The sequence below is a fragment of the Callospermophilus lateralis genome, chromosome 7, assembly GCF_048772815.1.
Source record: "Callospermophilus lateralis isolate mCalLat2 chromosome 7, mCalLat2.hap1, whole genome shotgun sequence".
NCBI classification, from domain to species: Eukaryota; Metazoa; Chordata; class Mammalia; order Rodentia; family Sciuridae; genus Callospermophilus; species Callospermophilus lateralis.
Window position 1 is genome coordinate 49,713,738 of NC_135311.1, and position 20,808 is coordinate 49,734,545.

General features: G+C 35.6%; 1 protein-coding gene across 5 annotated transcripts in view; it reads right to left on the reverse strand.

The window, feature by feature from the left end:
• Col11a1 (collagen type XI alpha 1 chain) overlaps positions 1-9,819 on the reverse strand; it is a 208,070-nt gene extending 198,251 nt beyond the window's left edge. For 3 of the 5 annotated variants that reach the window (XM_076863347.1, XM_076863348.1, XM_076863342.1), the window contains exon 1: positions 8,971-9,403. In XM_076863347.1, coding sequence (XP_076719462.1) covers positions 8,971-9,076 — 106 coding nt within the window. In that variant the 5' untranslated portion in view covers positions 9,077-9,403. Of the gene's footprint in view, positions 1-8,970; positions 9,413-9,651 lie in introns of those variants that run through there. The other 2 variants (XM_076863343.2, XM_076863345.2) reach the window with 2 other exon arrangements.
• Positions 9,820-20,808: the final 10,989 nt, after the last annotated feature.

The window sequence follows — 20,808 nt, forward strand, 5'->3', positions numbered from 1 at the left end:
AAGTTGCTGAGGCTGGCCCCAAATTTTCAATTTTTCTGCCTCACTTTTCCAAGTTGCTGGGATTACAGGTGTGTGCCACTGTGCCCAGCTTTTCAAAACAATTCTACAACTACTGTCTATCAATGTTATAAGCACTTGAAACTTGTGTTGAAGATACTAATTCATAATATAATATGATTATATAAATTACTTCTAATCCAAATAATTACTTTTTAAAAATTATTATACATAGGTAGGTCATCATTTCTCTGTTATTAAGCAAAGTCAGACATTTAAACTCCAATACACACAAACTAAAGACTCAAAAATGACTACATGACAGTAATATTTCAAATTAGCCATTTTAAATAAAATATTTCAAATTTACCATTTTCTTGAATTATACTTTCCTTTCCCATTCACCAGTAAAAATGAAAATGATAATTTATTTTATATATATATATATATATATATATATATATATATATATATACACACACACACACACACACACACACACACACACATATATCACTTCATATCTTACAGCAAACCACAATCTTAGAGATAATATAAATGGGTAAAAATATTCAGAAGCATTTTTGGAGAGAATGTCCAAAACATTTTTCCAGATGAAAAAGCTAGAAATAAATTCCAACTTATTTACTTTTGAGATTGAGTAAAGAAAAGGGGGGCAGGGGATATATAATCACTGATAATAATATGACATGAGAGGAGGTCCCAAACTTTAACTTCACATCACTCCAAGTTAATTAGATTTTAACTTTGCTCCAGTACACTTAGTGAAAAAGAAAGACAATTAATGACCCAAATAAAAGCAATTATATACTGTACATTCTGTCATTGTGACAGACACTAGGGAGACAGATAAAATGAAGTCACACTTATAGCTACCCAACCACCTCAAGAGGAAAGCTGGCATATAAATGAGTAATTTTTTAAAACTGTAAGGTTTATTTTGTGTAAGCTATGTGTCTTTCAGTTATACTCCCCTAGTTGATGATATTCCAAATAATTTTTGGATAATCAGGTCTGATATTTTTATATTGAAAGCAATAAGCAAACATATATACATCAATCCCCCAAAGTAGAATAAGACCTGATGTTCCCTGCCATGAATTCTGATAGAATGTGATACTTAATTTAACCAAGTTAACCCCAGTCTATACCTTGAACTTCAATGGACACATCAATGAACTTCTTAAATAAATCAAAGGAACAAAAGTAATTAATGATGGCTCTCAGCGACTCCCTGTCTCTTTTCCCTCACCTCTTGTGCAGCAGTTTGTTGGTAAAATGGCTAAGTGTTGATATGGCTTCCACTATTGAACCTAAATGTAGGATGAAGAGCTATCTGAATGGTAAAATTAGCCTTTCCCAAGGCCTCTTTACATCTCTCCTTGTAGACTCAAGTTATTCACACGGTTGACATGAGGCTTACTGTGCTACAGCTGCATGATTTAAGCTTCGATGTTAGGCCCCAGAGCATAGTCCTCAAAAGACAAATCCAGAGCTCTGTGCAAAAGCAGTTTAAAAGGAAATCTAGTAGAGAAAGGAGATTGGGCTAGGGCAGGGTGGATGTGAGGGGAAAGAGGGACGGATAGGGGAGCATTGTGAACTGATATCGATTTCCATGCATGAATGAGTTTATCAGGATGAACCCAACTACTATGTATAACTATGAAGCTCTAATTTTTTTAAAAAAGTAAACATCAAAGTGGTTAAAAGCCAGGACTCTGGAGCAAGATTATCTGTGTTTCAATCCAGGATCTATCACTTACTGTGTGACTTTAAACAAAATAATTAACTTTTTATTATCTATTTTTCAGGTCCCTCATGGGTAAAAAAGATATTCTGGTGTCAGCTGATTTCCAAGACAACTGTCAGAACAAAACGGGATTCTCTATGAAGTTACCAGAAAACCTGGTACACAATGTGTATGTATTCATGTTAGCTCTCACTGTCTGTATCTTCCTGGAGATATGAGGAAAGATTTCATGGATCTGCGACATTGAGTTAAATCCTGAGATATAAATTGAGAGAAAGTGAATACTTGATGGATGGGAAGAGAACAGATATTCCAGGGAAAGAATTCCAAGACAGGAAAAAATCAAGCAAGGAGATTAACACGGCTGATGTGCTGGGTCAATAGGAGTGGCACTGGAGAGGTGAGAAATGTCTGGTCATAGGACACACACAGGGGCCACACACTGAAGGGCACTCTGTGTCATGCCCAGCCATTCAGACAATTTATGCTCAAAGTCAGTAAAGTGTTGTGAAGACTCACCAGCATTCAAAAGGAAGAGTGATAGCCAGCACACCACTGTTAGACTAATCAAGAGAGAACCAAAGACATCTCTTCAACATCCTGTTTTCGGCAGAGCTAAGAGCACCAAGTACGCACTAGAATTCTTACAAGCCTTGTCAAGGATCGCAACCACTGCTCTTTCTGGCAGTCATCCTTTCAGGAAGTTGTATGTGAAACTCTAAGTGAGGAAGGAAAGCCAACTGCCTCACACTGTCTAAGATTCATTCCTTTAGGCCCGGATGTCAGTTTACCAGTCAGACAGAGGAAGGAAGCTTCCACTGATACTCTATGAGCTCAAGTTCTATGAATAGGGACCTTCATTTTCCTGTTCAGTCCCAGGCCATTCAAGAGCAATTAAATTTGGTTAAAATAAGAAAGAAATGCTTTTTAAGAAAAAAAAAAAGAAGGTTTGCAGGGATTGCAAAAGTTGATTGTGCTAAAGCACTTTTACACAGGTTTGTTTTAGTTCTCAATTGTCACGTCGTATTTAAGCTGCTCTCTTACTCTGAAATATGATAACCTTTCTTTTCTCTGAGTTCTTTCTCCTAAATTAATAGCACTGTCTCTAATTCCATGCACAGCAAGCAAAGAGTTTATTTTACCAGATAACAGTAGGTCTGGTGATCAGCCAATGTCTAAAGAACCACTAGCCAAGTCAGTAGTAGGCCAAAGACTGCAACTGATAAATAGATATTACTTGCTAAATCACTTTAAAATTGTCTTTCATCTTCTCTATAAACTAGTATTATTCATGCAATCCTAACAAAAGTGAAAGGAGAAAAAAAACATTTACCTGTAAAATAAAATTATATTACAGTTTGTAAGCAGGAAAAAGAAATGTATTACATGCATCCAAATGTAGAAAGCAATTCACAAAATAAAGGGAAAAAAAGACCAAGATTTTGAATTAAATTATAAGAGAAATTAGAAGAAAAATGTCTAAATTTAGGAAGGCAATAGTGTATACTAAAAGCTGCACTGTAAACTGCACTTAAAGTTGACTCTTTAGTGAGAGAATTTAGGGGACATTTCAACTTTTTATAACATTTTTGCATTACTTTCTTCTTTGCTAGCAAAGAAAGCTTCAATGGTTAAAAAAAAAAAAAAAAGAAAAAGAAAGAAAAGAAAAAAAACAACTTTGGTTTCCTCTCACCACTCCCAGCTCAGGTCACATTTCCCCAGTATTAAATGAGGGAAATGAAGGAGTAAAGAAAGCAGAAATGCAGACCAGCAATCCACACTTTGTAGCTGCCTTGAATTCCTAATGAACAAACCAACTGTCCTTAATTATTTCTCCAAAGATGGAGAGCTAAGAAAAGTGTATCTAGGATCCAGTGAAATTTTGACTATTATATACCTAAACCTAATCATTAAAAATATGTGAAATGATGGAGATGCCTCATTATTTATAAAACACCATGCTTATATAAATTGTTAATCCCCACGATAACTCATAGTAAATGCTTCCACAGTATCATCTTCAGGACCTTAAGGACATTGCTTTACCCTAAGGATGGAACGACTCTTAATTTATTAGAAACACTAGCTCTTAACGGTAGGATTTTGAGAAATAAATGTTGAGATATAAAGTAAAAATTTTCTTTCTTTCCTCATAATTTCATATGTGATGATAAAATTTGTCAGAAATGATGATAGCATCACAGATATCATAGTAATCCATTAAGAGTACTTCCTGTAAATAAACTGTCCCTTTATTGACAAAAAAAAGGTATGTAGTTTCAGCTGCTTAGATAATCCAAAATACAAACTTCAATTGGAATTTGCACTATTAAGTTATCTCTTGTTTTCTTTCTAAATTTGACTATGTATAAGAAAAATGGTTGTTAACACATAATGAGTGCATAACATCCTAATGATCATCTGACTTATGAATCAAGGCTATATGACATAAAATATAATATAAAATCAACTAAAATTAACATCAGACCATTTATTTTCTTTGTTTATAAAAATACGTTATTTTCTTAGCTTCTTGAAAATTCAAATTCAGACCTGGTCCTCTGTCAACAACTTTACAGAGAATTAAAAAATAAAAATAAAAAAAATAAAAAACCTAAGTTCTTACTCCAACAATAAACATATACAAAAAAAACAGAAATTATTACCCTTTCTAATCTGATGCATATAACCTTATAGAATCAATTAGGTATGTTAACAATATTTCTATGATGAAATGATCAAAAATTGTCTTTCTCCAAACTTAGAAAATTGAGGTATTCTGAAATGCACTCTGTAACACTATTTCCCTATCTATCTGATTTTTATTAAATCAGATGTTTTCTCTTAATCCACCTTCTTATTTACCTAAACTCCAGCAAACATACCATTAGATAATATTCGGTCAATCTATCAAGTCTCATACATGTATCATAGAAGCTATTTCTCATCACTATTACAGATCTTCACCCTACACCCTCAGAAAAACTTTGAATATTATAAAAATATTCTTATATTTTTATGAGAAAATATTCAGCTAACAACCTTCTGTACCTTAGATTCTTCATTAGTAAATGAGAAGTTAGGATTGATAAGCAATTACTAGAATTCCTGGCTCTAGCATTGTCAAGAAAGAAATCTCATCAACACACCTTTTCTTTGAAAGATTTATCTTTTTATTACACAAACTGGTTCAACCAAGCTTGATTTGTATTCTTGTTATCAATTGATAGATAATGACAAATAAACTAGAGCTTTTATAAATTGGCCAGAGCAAAACTTATCTCAGGCAAGAACATTTTTAGAAAAGAAAGGTAACTATTTACACATTTTTATCGGATAAAAAGCCAACACACAGATATAAAAAGAGGCGGTTTGCTGTGCTGCATTTTAGGGCTAACTTAACTTGACCAACAATACAGTCTTTCTAATTTAATCATTAGTCAAAATAACTAAGGAATCTTTAAAAAATTAAATTGTAAGCAATCATACTCTATAGAAATACATTTCCCATTTTGCTACTTCATAATTTTAAAACTCTACAGATATCTCCTAAAGAGTCCTCATACTATGAAGCAAATTGTCACTTTGAGATATTAATAAACAATTTCAAAACTAATAGACAATTAAGTGAAAGTGTCTGTAACTAACTGACAATGTATGTGCCACCTAAAATCACACTGTCTGCATAACACATGTAGGGAGGTATTTCCCAGGAGCTAACTTTTAACTTTACTTTTTCTCTATTATAGATTTCATCAAGTTTGAATTTAAAAAAACAAATGGTAAGACACAATATTAATAATCCTACCAAATACTGCATTTGTTACCACAGACACATACCATCTTGTAACTGATTTCTAATTAAGTAACCGAAGGGAACAAATCTGCTTTCCTTGCAAGGTTGGATTAGCACATACTCTGGAAGCCAGCACCATTTCACCTGCTGATCCTGGGCACTCAAAACAACACTTCAGCAAGGTTTAGTACCAATAGCTGACAAGCTACCAAAATTCCTTCTAAATTTTTTTCTAAAATTTTATCAACATTTTTTAAGATATATTGGCTTACTTACCAAAAGCTGAATACCATTCTAATTTTTTTTTAAAAAAGCTTCAATTAGGTATTAATTTTCTTAGTATTCAATTATAGATAGCTCTTATTCAAACAGCTGCTAAAACTCATATAAAAAATCATTTTTCTTAATACAATCATACTGTAGTCACTATAAATTCTAGGAAAATCTCAGGTCCTATCTATAGTAAGTCATGGCCTAACTGTCTTTTTAGCGTGAGCGCTCTCTCTCTCTCTCTCTCTCTCTCTCTCTCTCACACACACACACACACACACACACACACACAGACACACAGTCCTGAGATAAAACAAATATATGAAACATAAAATTGAAGCTGATATAAATGCCTGTTTCTTAAAATTCCACCTAATCTTTACCTAATCTTTTTACACTAAATCTTAGTTAAGATTAAAATTTTTAAATACATATGTATTAAAGTTTCCCTAGTTTGGATTTTCAAACTAAATGACTATGCAAAATCAATTTATTTTATCCATTCACTTCCAAGATATTTCTCTTGCATTATTTTCTTTAGAGTTTAACTTTATTATGAACCCAGAACTTTTTCAGTCTCTAATGATCTAATTTTATATGAAAAAGACTGTTTGAAATTTATTTTGGGGTTTAGTAGCTGAACCACACAACTGCACCTCAGGGAAATCAATAAGTTATAGTATGATGTTAGAGTATAATACCTTTATTTAGAAACTGGTATAAAATCTTACTCATTCCTCAACTACAAATATAAAGACTTGTTTTAGTACTTGACACTGAGTTTATTTTTCCCTTATGTATTGATTCGGAATTTGAAGTCAGTGTTCCTCCTTTAAGCATTAATGTAATATAATTTATTTTTGGACATATATCAGGCAACAAGAATAGATGTAAATAAATATGCCTCTCACAAAGCAAAAAGCACCAAATGTCTTAATATACCAAACGCTAAAATTGTGCAATATGAATATCTAAAGTGTCATATAATTTTCAAGATATTTCATTAAAAATGAGAAGCAAAATCCAACAGCATCTGATCCTTATACTTCACTATTTCTCATATTACTTGGCTTTATACAACAGAAGTTTATTTTTCTATCATTTATCTGGTGTGCTACTGAGATGTTTGTTTACAAGTGTTTCAGGTATGTACCCATTTTTAAAATAAAAAATTGAAAGCATAGAAATTTTTTTTTCTGATATTCTTAGAACTTTACTGAAGGCCCAATGTGGAAAGAAAAATCTGTATTTCCAGTTAAATAATCCATTTGGCAAATTCATAGAATAATGTGCTTTGAACATTTAGTTCATCAGTCTTCATTGAAGAATTTCTCAGTTTTCACATTTTTAAATAAACAGCTGCCATTAAAGTACTCATGTCTACATGTGTGTGCAACATGCTGAAGAAGAACTGCTATATCCATTCTTCCTTAATCAAGTGTTCTTTCCCAGCATCTCTATAGTTAGAGGGAATTTAGGAGGCCTTTTACTGTGGCAGATGTTTGAATTCCAAATAATAAACAAAACCAGCAGAGGGCAGAACTGCTGACAGGATTGACCAATCCAAGTGGTGACCAGGTACCAAAGGTAAAATGCAAAATTTTTTATGTATTCTACTCTCAAAGATGCCTATTTGTCCTTTAAAATGTGGAATTGAAGTAACATAATCCATACAACGCATTTCAAAATTCAAATATAGTCGTCATTAGAAGTTCTAACTGTAGTCACCAGGAAACTTCACAGGCAAGAGTAATCTAGCGCTGCCTGCCACACTCTGGAAGGTGAAAACCAAAGCGTGCAGTAGGAATACCGATGCGGTGGCAGGGTGTGACTTCCAGGAGCGCTAACTTTCATTGGGGAGAGCTCAGATCTTGGCATCTGACCCAGGACCATGCTCGGGTTTCTGCTAAACTGCCCATTTGGGGCTGGCTTTTTTTTTTTTTTTTTTTTTTTTCATTTGTTTCTCCCTTATCCTCTCTTCCCCAACCTCCTTCCTATTCCCGGGCTTCTCTCCGCACTTTTGAAAAAGCTTGCTTCCTACTGTAAATTGCTTGCGCTCCCAGAACTCCAAAGGCTTTCGCCTGCCTGCCGAGTCTACAGCACCTAACGGACCGCTGCCTCCAGATGCTTTTTCGGGAAAGGGAGGGGCCAGGAAGGGAGGAGGCAGAGGGGAGGAGTGAAGTCGCTTTCCCTCCTTGGGTACTGACAGGGCTGCAGTCTTCTGAGCAGGTCTGGTCATTCAATATTTGGTGGTGCCACGTAGGAACTTTTCCTTACCTCTCTCCTCCCACCCCCCCACGCCCCCTCCCCTTCCCTCCCAATCCCTATTCCTCCACCCCCACCCCATTTGCTTGGCGACTTTCATCATTCTCCAAAAGAACTGCACGTCCAACCTGCAAGAAGAAGTATTTGGGGGCGCGGGGGAGGAGGATCTCATAGAAGGAGGGGGCTGAAATTCAGAGAAAAGTGTTCTCCCTATCTTGAGCCCTTTCCTTATAATCTGTGGAGTGTTTTCCGCTGAAAATCGTTTCAAAGTGACACACACACACACACACACACACACACACACACATATACACCACTCACAAAGTGTTCTCAATCTTCCAGATTTATCCCTCCCCCCAGGTTTCTCTTATATCCCCCAAAGTAAAACAGCCTGTTTCTCACTTCGTTGCAGACAAAGAACTTTATCAAGGTTCATTTTATACCCTTTCTCTATATTTTCTCCTCAGCTCACCCTTAAAAAGATATTCCCACTAGTTAGAACCTGAAGAAACCAAAAGATTTGTTCAAAGGGCAGTCTGAGAACTGTACCTCAAACAAAAAGCTTTGTACAACTGCCCCTCTGTTCAAGGTAATATTTTTCCTCCTTTTCAAAGAGACTGGAAAGTGGCGAAAGGCATTTTCAGCCAGCTCTGTGCCTGACAGATCTTTTTCCCTGCTACCTACCTCCTCTCCCATTACTGTCCCGCCTACATCCATCTCTCAAGGCTCCAGTTTCCACTTCCAACCTGGTGGCAGCTACAATCTGGATTTTATTTAAGAGAATTTTTGAGGGGGAAGGGGGAGGGGCGCAAAAAAAAGGAGAAAGACCGACGGCAATATCCCACCCACCCCCCAAATCCATTTTCCTTACCTCCTCTGACCTCTCTAACTTGGAAGAAGAAAGTCAATGCGAGGGTTGTTATGGTGAAATCCCAGAGCCACCGTTTCGTTTTCCACCTAGAGGACCACGGCTCCATCTCCGAGCCCCGCGCTCACAACTGTGAACTCAACCCACGAATTGCGATTGCAGACCGACTTCGTCCCTTCCAATATATTGCCGACGTTTGCTACACAGCCATTGGGGAGGGAGAGGAGGTAAAAAGTCAAAGGGCTTTTTTTCTTCTAAATTTGATGGTTTGCTTCCTTCCTGTCTCTCGCCCCCTCCTCTCCCTCTCACTTGGCCCCACCGATTGGGACCCTCCAATCCGTCCTCGGCCGGGCCCTGCCTTCAGACTGAAAGCAGATGAGGGGCTTCAACCAAAAAGCTGAGAGCACTGCGTACCCCTAAAGGTTTCATGCCGTCAGTGGGCCGGACGAGAAGCTCCGGGCAGCCCCCTCCTCCGCCCACTCCCCTCCCCGCCCTCCCGGCGCCCCCACCCGCCCTACCCCGGGCGAAACTGACTAGCAGGCTGAGGGTCAGACCCAATCACATGCCTCTCGGGAGGCCCGGAGCCCGCCCCCCTCTCCCTCTGCCCAAGAATCAGGACTTCTGCAGGCCCAGCCCACCAACTAACCCCCCAACTCTCCATTCCTCTCCTCCCTCCTCTCCTACCCAAATCGGCGAGAAGAAATGGGAGGGAGCTACGCGGGACGCGTGCTTGGCTCCTGCACTTTGGGAATGAAAGGAATTGCAGGAGAGCCCCCAGAGCACACGGAGTTTTCAAGGAGCTTCTGTATTCAATAAAAACAGCTACTTGTCTACTTGCACCCTTCTGTTAGCCTCTCGTTCGTCGGAGGGGGAGGGGAGAAGGCCAGCAGCGTTTGATCGGCCACACCGCTGGAGTTCTGGGCTGGCAGCAGTAACCTTATCCTTGTTGCAAAAAATCTGCTCCGTGTGGCAGACGTGGAATCAGCGGACTCATTGCGCTGACTGCTCCGACAAGTATTTTTACTATTTTTTAAACCGAGAATAAGAAATGAATGAAGGTGGCGTGGAGAGACCCTAGAGGTCAAAACCCATGAGTTTATAAACTCATTGAACATCTGAGATTGACAGGTTTCTCTGTAATTGTTTAAACTCAGCAATAGGTTCATTCAGGGGCTTGCCTCAAAGAGTTGAACTGTACTCTGAGGGAGGAGGAGAAAGAAATTTATGGGAGCTGACATTAAGGGGTGAGTAATTTAATTTTCCAGCTGATTCTGTCCTGATCCCGGATGAGGGTGGCACAGAGGGAGGAGAAAAGAAAAAGAAAGCAACTAGCAGAAAATCTCAAGTGGTTGGGCCCACTGCTCCAAATAAGGCACCTGGCCCTGGCCCTGGCCCTCTGGGCCTCAGGGACTGAAAACATGGTCACTCCACAGGGAAAGTAATGAGGAGAGACAAGCTTCTAAATTCCCTCTTTACTTACCCCATCCTCAAGATAATCCTCTTAAACCTGGAATTTAGAATACCTCATCGTTTATTCCACATTTAAATTACACTATCCTATTGACTTCTCCTTTTCTTAATATTTCCTCAGATATTTCTTGCAAAGATTTTCTAGAACCATGTGTAACAGTGCCAGCATACATTAACCAGTCAATAGAATGTGTTGAATGAATAAATACATTTTTCTGTTGACAAAGACTAGAAACCTTAGCCAGGTCCTACTTTAAGTTTTTAGGACGTTTGACTATTTAATGGCCTTTAACTGAATTTACCAGATACATATATTTCATTCTACATTTGCCCCCAATATTCTATTAATCACCAAGATAGGACACATGACCCATTAGATTATATCAAATATTTTCTTCATATAATTTAAGAGCTGGAAGAAAAGTCATTAGAGACTCGATTGAGCACCAAAATGAAATTGTTCAACAACAGAAATTAAGGCATATAAAATGAGGAAAGCAACTAGAAAAACCTTTTATATGAGGCATATAAATGATGAAAGCATCTATAATGTCACTCTCTGTGACAAAGAACCACTCCCTCACCAACAGTTTATCTTTTAGATCACAGGTTAAAAATCTAATAAATTTTTATAATGTTGCTGGCAGGGTGTTTGGGATGCCTCAAATCAATTGCAAAGAATTATGACCAACTAGCTCTTCAAAGTACAACCTCAAATTGTTAACATAATTTAATATAATAATTTGATGTCCTGTGAACCTAGAATGTATAATTACAAATTAAGAACTTTACAATGGGACATAAGTCAATTTACTATCTTCATTACTCTTCATCCTCTCACAAATGAAAAATTTGTATATATTTGTGGACTCCAAATTTTTTTGAAACCTGACTTTACTGTTCAATTCTCTTTATATATGTAAAATTATTTTCTAGGTCTTCTTTTAAATGCAAAACGGTATAGTGATTACAACTTTAGAAATACATATTTGAGAGGTTTTCAAACTTTTATTTCAGTTGAATAGAGTTACAATGCTTATAACATATGTATAGAGATGGTGTTCCAAATTGTTTCTCAATAGCTCTCCTGATTTTTTTGAGAGTTCTATGACCTGATACTATTTTAGAAAGTGAGAAATGATGCAGTCAATCTAGCAGACACTACTTTCTGGTTTCATCTCAGACTTTCTCCTTGCTTGTGAAAGGGTCCTTTCAGGCAAAGCATCTTGGGTGAATAGAGTTATTACCACCTTATACTTTCTGTACTCTGTGGTCTGAATTCCTCTGGCTGCTGCCCAGCTAGGCATAACCTGAGTCTGAATTAATGCCTCTGGAAGGAAACAGTAGACTCATGGTGAAGTGTAGTTATTTCTAACCTCTCTAACCTGTAACCAGCTGTCAGACTTAGAGTACCCTGAAATCTGCCCATGAATTTACAGGAGATAAGTAAGCTCAATGAAGGGAAGGATAATACCAAACAACAAAGGAAGCAGAGAAAAACCAGAATAGACCCACCTCAGCCACCTTCAGTCTTGCACTGGAGAACTCTGGGGAAATTATGACTGGGGCTACCTTTCAGACAGTCTTTGCTAATTATTTATACACAAAATCAAAATGTAAGAGGATATGATAATATCCTTGATATAGGTATTTAGTTTGAAGCACAATTAGTGATGCATTTCCATTTGGTCAACAATGTTTAAAGATATTTGCTCAACCTTGTGAAATCAGTTCTGATTTGCATGCCTTAAAAAAATAGAAATGGAAAAAAATAGAGAAAAAAAAATTTGGTGACTGCTTTGCAGAAATGTTTTAAATTGACCATTTGTCCACATAGACTTATCATAGAAACTGAGATTGATAAATGAATGAGAGGTACAATGAAGGAATCTTACATGTTCTAAAAAAACTTCAGAGTCCATAGAACTTTATTAAATATTGTAAAAAGCTCACAGGTTACCCTTAATGTCTTCACATATCTGTAGGTATCACAAGCCTCAGATTCAGACCCAATGTTTCAAACATTGAAACTTCAATGACCAAAGGGAAATTGAAGACATATTGTCCATAGCTAGACAGCCCTAATACAAACAGTATTGGAGGATCAGAGGTAGAGATAACTACTTAATAATCCTTAAATTGCTACAGGTAGAATTAGGGGAAAGAAGAAGTAGGTTAAGTAGTATGATGTTAGAAATGATATGTCACCTTTTAAATCACTTGACCTTTGTTCTCTTGGCCTCATTCTGAAGCTTTGTCTTCTCTATTTTTGATAGATAGAAATTAGACATTTTTTTTCAAATCCTTTACCATAATTAAAATTACTGCATCAAATTTGACTTACTGAATGAGATATTACTAGGGAGAACACATGCACAACTCAAAAATATATAAAAGAAAGTTGCTCTTGAATGTAATCCCTGTCTTACTCTAACCAATGGTTTGCCTCTCTCACCCTTCTCTGAACTTCAGGTCAATTATTTTAAGACATGACTAAGCAGTTTGACATTTATTTTACAGTTTTTCTATTACTTGGGTGGTAGAAATTAGTCTCTTTAAAAGTGAAGTTAGTCCTTCTTACCTCACAGATGGGCCATTGTATTGTAGAAAGCAAGGACGGAGAAGGGACAGAGAAGTTTATTTCCATAGTCTAGCCATGCTCATAAGAACTCCACAGTAATGATTGGTTTTTTTTTTTTTTTTCAACTTTACTCTGAAATAACTTGCAGAACTTCAGAGGATCATAAATTTAGACCAATTTCCCTGATACAACAGAATATTCAGTTGAAAATTGATTCTCTTGGAAAGTTGAATGAGCCAATTTAGAGAAGACAGACCCCTTTTATTTATAAATGATAGACCCTTCTTATTTTAGAAACTAAAATCAAATAAAATCTAAATAGACTCTCAAAAAACAACCAAAGTGGTCAAGTACACTCTCTCTAGTTTTAGAATCCTTTAGTTAGCTATACTTACAGAAAGCTATCAGGGTTCTTTTTCGTATTTTTCCAATCAGAGATAAAAGGGAAAAAGAGAGAATAGAGTGATTCCCGAGGTAAAACTTTAGAAAATAGGCAGTTATTTTAACCTTTGTCAAGATATTTTTTTTCTACTTTATGAGTAAGTTTGACATTTAATAGCTCTTGGAATGTCCTGAAAATATATGTATCCTTAAAAATATAATAAAACTTGTAGGCCAGGTGTGTTGACTCATGCCTGTAATCCCAGAGGCTCAGGAGGCTGAGGCAGGAGGATCTTGAGTTCAAATAGAGCCTTAGCAATTTTGAGAGGCCTTAAGCAACTAAGCAAGACCCTATCTTAAAATAAAATATAAAAAGGGGGGGGATGTTGTTTAGTGTTTAAGAGACTCTGGTTTCAATCCCCAGTACCAATAATAATCACACACACACACACACACACACACACACACACACACAGAGAGAGAGAGAGAGAGAGAGAGAGATGTACAAAGTGGCACTAACATCTTTATTAGTAGAGGCAGAAGAATGAATTGTAAACTTTTAGTGAACATATGCCCTCACAAAAGGAAGTGCCACACTAATAATATGACAATGATATTTTACAGCTATTGCTATGAGTAATGACGTTTTGATTCACACTGGCCATTTCTAACAAAACAAGATTTCTGAAGGTAGATTTAAACTTACGTAAAGGAATTCTTTACTTTTTACTCCTAAGAATTTACTTATAACCATTTCACACATTTTTACAATTTAATTTTGGCAATGAAATCACAACACAAAAGTAATTTCTCTTTGACACTATTTCATAATATACAAAATAAAAGGTAACAAGGTGAGAAATGTATTATTACACTTTCTCAAGTAAGTAGATATTCTTTTCCACCTCTCTCATGTCTTCACAGATTCATCCACACCAATGCCATTTGACACTGTTCTTGACTTACAATAAATATTGTTTCCAGACAACCAAATGTAATTGGTTTGTGCCTCCACCGTTTAAACGAATTCATTTAATTCTAAAACCAAACTCATGTGCTTCAAAAATCTGAAAACTCACATAAAAAATATTTCTGAAGCATATTCCATATTTCTGTTATTTTTATATGACAGCCTTATACATTCCACAAAAGATGCCAAATATAAGATTTAAAGCTAGTGAATATGGTTGAATATCAAAATAGTTGTGATTATTAAAACATCTGTATTGAATAACTTCAGCATAATTTGTTTTGCAGATTCTCAATGTGTAATAACCTCCCAATATTTTATTTTCTGCCAGATCTGGTATGGTAAAATTATTGTACATTCAAATGATGGACAAACAATAGACACTATGTCAAAAATTTTCACAATCTAACCTATAAAGATTGGAAAACCACATATACATACAAATGGATGCAAAACAACCAGTATTTAAAACATTTTTTTTATTAAAAATAAAATACATTTGTCACTATAGCAATTTTTAAAAATACTTTGTTTGTTAGCTTCCATGACATCTTTATGAGGTAGGAATGTGGCAAGCTTCGTTTTAAGTTAAGATCTGGGACATTAGAAGTTCAAATTACAATTACAGGATCAGACAGAGTATGTGAAAAACATTTATATTTTTTCACTTCTTCTCTCATTATTAATTATGACCTTGTAAGTGCTACAGTTTTAGAATACAGCTTATATCTTTATAGGTTCCCTATTAAAATGAATGAGATACCTAGTACTATGAATCTTAAGATAAGGAAAGGTAATGTCAGAACTATATTTATACATTAGAATTTTCAATAGATCTGGTTAAAGGGTTATATCTATGGATATATGTTTGTATGAAAAGAAAAACTCACTCTGTTTTTAAAGATATATAATGATGAGCAATTTCAAATTCCATACTGACTTGGTATTTTAAAATTCATTCATAATTTGTATGCTTTTGTAATGAAAAAACATAGTAATGAAAGTACATATCATTTTATACCTTCCAAGAAGAAAATAGAAAAAAGGAATTCAATGTATTAAAAAAGAAATATAATCATAATTATGCTAATATTTTATAAATATCTAAAACACCTTAAGAGTCATTTCTATGTAAAAACTTCTAAGCCAAAACATTAAAATTTTGAAGTAGAAGATATATCAAGTCTGAAATGATTATTTATTTTGATACTAAAAATTCAATGAGAACAGAAACCCTCCGTCTAAACTGTGTCTTCAGTGTCTTGGTTTCCCCTTTTAATTGTGCTCCATTTAATTTTGTTGGCATTTTATGTTAATTACTCACTTTAATTTGGGCTTTCAAACACAAGAGCTAATTTAAGTTATTTCCCCCCAATAATTTAAAACATTGGATCTTTAATATGAATCACTGTGTTTCTGACACCCAAGCTTGGATTGGAACCACAGGACACTACTGTTAATATCATGGGGCTTCCAGAAACCAAAAACAGAGATTTAACACCTGGACTGCCTATAAATTAAAGTGTGGAAAATCAAGAGAAGGATTGATATATTGGGTAAATCAGTGTTCAAAACTTCAGAAAAGTTGCATTCTACCAAAAGAATTTCACCAAAATTCTCGCATCAAATTCAGGTCTCTTCTCTTCCTCATCTCTGCAACTTCAAAGGACATTAAGGATTCTGTAGTTTCTGTTTATGGTCACATAAACTTTGACTCTGAAAACCAAAAATAAACTGCTTCTTGTAGTCTCTACACTGTCTTTTCTGTTATTTCTAAAATAGGATTTCTGATAAATTTTCATAAGTAGATAACAATATGAAAAAAAATCAAGGAATTCATATTAGAATGTCAACTTTGGAAGTTACAAATGATAACCCCAAAATTTTATGTTTATTTCATGTTAACATATTTAACAACAAAAATAGTATCATGAGTTATCCTCAAAAAATATGGGATATATGGGGATAGTTACTTCATAAATATTTGTATAGGACATTGTCTTAAATCCTGAAACCTTATTTGTATTCCTGAAAAAAATATAACATATTAATTAGTTAATTAATTACCTGGGGGGGGAAGTCACCTTCTATAAGAAACCAGAATTTGCAAACAAATTTTACAAAATCTACATTTTTAGTATTGTCTTAAATAGAAGTTTACTTGGGTTTATAACACAGATAAAATTTAATAATGTGATGATCAGAAATATTTTAAGCACATGCATACAAATATACATGCACATATAGATAGAGACATAATTGTCTTGGTAGCTCAAATAAATACCTGAATGAATGCAAACATTATTCATACATTCAATGATGGATATTATAATGTTTAGAAGACATGAATAGTTTTTTTAGCTTCTAACTGTAGAATAGAAATAACACTAGTTATTTAAACAAGTTCATTCTGTATTCTACCCTAATTTTTAGCAATATTCCTGCATAATATTCTCCATTACATGATTATGGATGTATTTGCTTCCATACATTCCAGATCTCCTACTAAGACTTTAGACTGGATCTTGAATTGCTAGAGAATTTTAGAATTTTATTCCTCAAAATCTCATGGGTTAGAAGATAAAAGGGTAAGTATTTTTCAAGCAAAGCAATCAGCATGGGAGAAAATTGTACCTCTCAAGAGAAAATGCTAGGGCACTTACTGGTAGAGAAAAGCGATGAGGAGAGAGCTCAGGGAAACAGGAAAGAGTTCTGGGTAGAAGTGTGTACAAAGGAGAAGTGCTGAGGAAGGGAGGAGCTGCCAAGAGAGCAGTCTAAGAATTGCTGTTTCATGAGGCGTTTTCCTAAGTACACCTATCTCCTGCTTCAAGGAGAAACGTTTAGTTGCCAAATAGTTTGGCTCCGACAGAACTTACAGTCTTTGTGCTGGAAGGAGATAACTTTGACTACAAGTGTTTTGGGGTGTACCATAAAATACAAAATCTAAATAGGGGTCTGTAAGAAGACCACTGGATAAGTATCACTCACGTCAAAAGGACTTACAGATGAGAAATTCCAGTATCTCAGAATACAAAAGAACCACCATTAGCATTCTGTGTTAATTATCCAAGAAGCATAACCAACCAACTTATAATTTAGGAGCTTACAACAACTTCTTAAAATGATTTCTCATGAGTCTGTGCATTTGTTAGGCTCAGCCAGGGTCATTCACACAACTGCAAGGAACTGGGGCCTGACTAGACCTGAAACAAGAGATGGATTCAATGGCATGTTTAGCACTTTTGCTGAGGTGCCTACAAATGTGCCACCGCATGGACCCTACTCTCTTCACAGGTCAGTCAGGCTTTCTAAATATTACCTCAGGGGTTCAAGAGGACAGAATTAGAAACTGCAGGTTTCTTCCAGCCTAGGCACAGACATGGCACCATCTTACCTCTGATGCATTCTTTAGGTCAAAACCAATAATAAGGGAAGACCAGATTTAGTGGGAGAAAAACAGTAATATATATGTACAGGCATGGTGGGAATTAGCAGTAGCCATCTTTGGAAGTCATTTATGTACTCCCTCTGGTCTCTGGTGTAAACTGCACCAACCTTCTCGTGGTCCCCTAGACCTCATTTAATTATGGCATCAGTCTCAAAGTACAATAACTTCTGATCTGAATAAGATTCAAATGCAGATAAGATTTGGCAATGCATCTCCTCTTAATCCAGACACTTGTGAATTAAAAAGACATCTGTTTCTCACTGTAGACAGTCCCCTTCAAACAGGGAGAATGAGAAGGCACAGAAATCACTAGTCCTTAAAAGTAATGAAATTCAACCAGAATGTTATCTGAGGGTTGTCTGATAATTTGTTATTCTCCACAGCTCTTTGCTCTCTGGGTTATGTTTATGTACCTTGAGAAAACTTCTTTTTCCATAAAGGTTTGTGATTGCAGCTTAGATGAAAACTTTTTATGGCCTCCTTCATTTTGGCCTATATTTTTGTGTGTGTGTGTGTGTGTGTGTGTGTGTGTGTGTGTGTTTATTCCATTAGTGGCATATTTGCTGACAAATTTTTTCTTAAATCCTTTGTGGAATTTCCTGTCAATCTCATTGGGCTTCATTTAATTCACCAAAGCCATATCCATAATTTTTCTCAGGCAGACTTTTATCTAATTTGGCCAATTCTGCTTTCTGAGACAATGCTCTTAAAAACCTTGTTTAGCTGAGAGGCTACATAAAACAATATCTTAAACATTTATGAGGTTTTCAAAAGGTTTTACAGATACAGACTTTATTTGGCCTTGACTTAGTCTGAGGCCCACTTCACTGCTGCACATGGTCTATTTGATTTTTCTAAGATCATCTCTTATCTTGAAAGTCTTTTAAAGAACACATGGAGCCCCAAGTGGTGGAGCAGGCCTGTAATGGCAGGGACTTGGGAGGCAGAAGCAGAAGGGTTGCAAGTTTACGGACTCATATCAACGTAGTGAGGCTCTGTCTCAAAAGAAAAACCAAAAAGAGTTGAATTTGTATCTCAGTGATAAAGCACCCCTCTCTTCAATCCCCACTACTGCAAACACACACATGGATAGGTCTAGAAGATGGCACACCCAGATAGGATACAAAAACTGCAAACTCCTTCCCACATATCTTGTCCCATTCATGTGTTTCACTTAGCTGCTCATCTGTATCTAGAGTCTCTTTTGTAATAAATTGATGATCATAATTAAAATTCTGAGAACCACTCTAGCAAATTAATTGAACCCAAGAAATGGTTGCAGGAACCTCAAAGATAGAGTCACTCATCAGAAGCATTACTCTCAATGTGGAGTTTGCAATTCCATCTGAAATGGGAAGTCTTTAGAAACTGAGCCCTTAACTTGTGGGATCTGATGTTAGCTCGGGTTGATGGCATCAGAATTGAGTTAAATTGTAGGATATTCATTTGGGGTCCAACAGAGAATTGACAGTTTGTTTGATGTGTGGGGAAAACATATTCACACCTCTGATACCATATGTGTTGAGATGAGTGATGCGTGAGAGCAGAAAAGACACTTTATTTTTTCCTTTATTGTCTCACCAATAAAATACTTTATCTTCCTAATTCTTGCACATAATGGGCTTCACTCACTCTCTACCACAGCACACCATGGGTAATCCTTTCTCCAGCTTCCCTTAGCAATTTGCTCACTCTTGTTCCAACTTTTATAAATAATTTCCCTGCTATCCTTTCATCCCTCAGCTAAAGTCCCAAAGCCAATGTCAGGTATTTCAGTTTTATGTTACATAACACCCTGCTTTCAAGTACCAATTAAAACCAACCACACTTAGAGAAAATCAGTGCCAGGCTACAGTTTTGAACTAAGTGAAACATCTTCAGTCTCTTTTCTCTTCTTCATTTCCATCTTTAAAACCAGAGAGATCCTATTCAACAGCTATGAAGTAAGGAAAAAGAGAGAGATTGAAGAAAACCGTGAACTTCTCTCACTAAAATCTCCCAGCCCAAATTAGGCCTGAGCAAAATAAGTGGTCAAGTGTCAGACTGAATCAGAGTTTGCAGTTTTAATATTGCACTAGATTGAGTTTGTTGAAAAGTAAGAGCTACAGCTATGAGTGTTTTCCTAAACTCTGAACTAACGCTTTTTCAGTTACAGAAAAGCAGTAAAGAATAAATTTGCTATCTCATCTATCTCATTCAAGTTGGTTAGACTGGTCAGTCACTAGCATTATCCAAATATACCCAAACATATGATCCCCCCAAATTCTAAAGTCTACAACTTTTTACTATCATCTATGTCAATTATATTTTCCTAATGACTATTGCAATCTTCTACTTCAAACAAATCCATTTTTTTAGTATTTTGTTTACATAGTCAAATTTTAGTCTATACAAATGCTGTGAAAGCTCTTTCATATAAATATTCTTTCTCCAAATTATCCCAAAAATTTTGTTCAAAAACAGTGAAATATAATTAATATTTGTTTAAATGATGCAAAAATGAATTAAAATGCATAGGTAGCAAAATCAATATTCATGTAACAATATTAAAATAAATTATTACTCTCCCACAAATATTAAACTATAATTACAGTGGAATACAAAGAAAATTTTACTACATTGGAAAATTTAGTACAGATATTGAATTCTCTGAAGTGGTTATTTTAGGAATGATGAATGATTATAGATGTACCAGTAGATCTATATCATAGATCTATTCTTTCAATAATAAAAGAAATTATAATTAGCTCAACTAAGAACAAGAATATTCTTATATTTACATATACAAGATAGACATACACATGTAACTTCAAGTAGGACAGCAATAAAATTCTAGCGTTTTATTGACTAGGAATTAAGAGAATTTAGAAACATACAGGTTACTCATTTCACATAGTAAGTAGCACAGTAAACCAGTTATCTCTGGGTTGTCTTATAAAATACCCTATAGGATATGTAGCAATCAAATCAATTAAAATGTATGTTTACTGT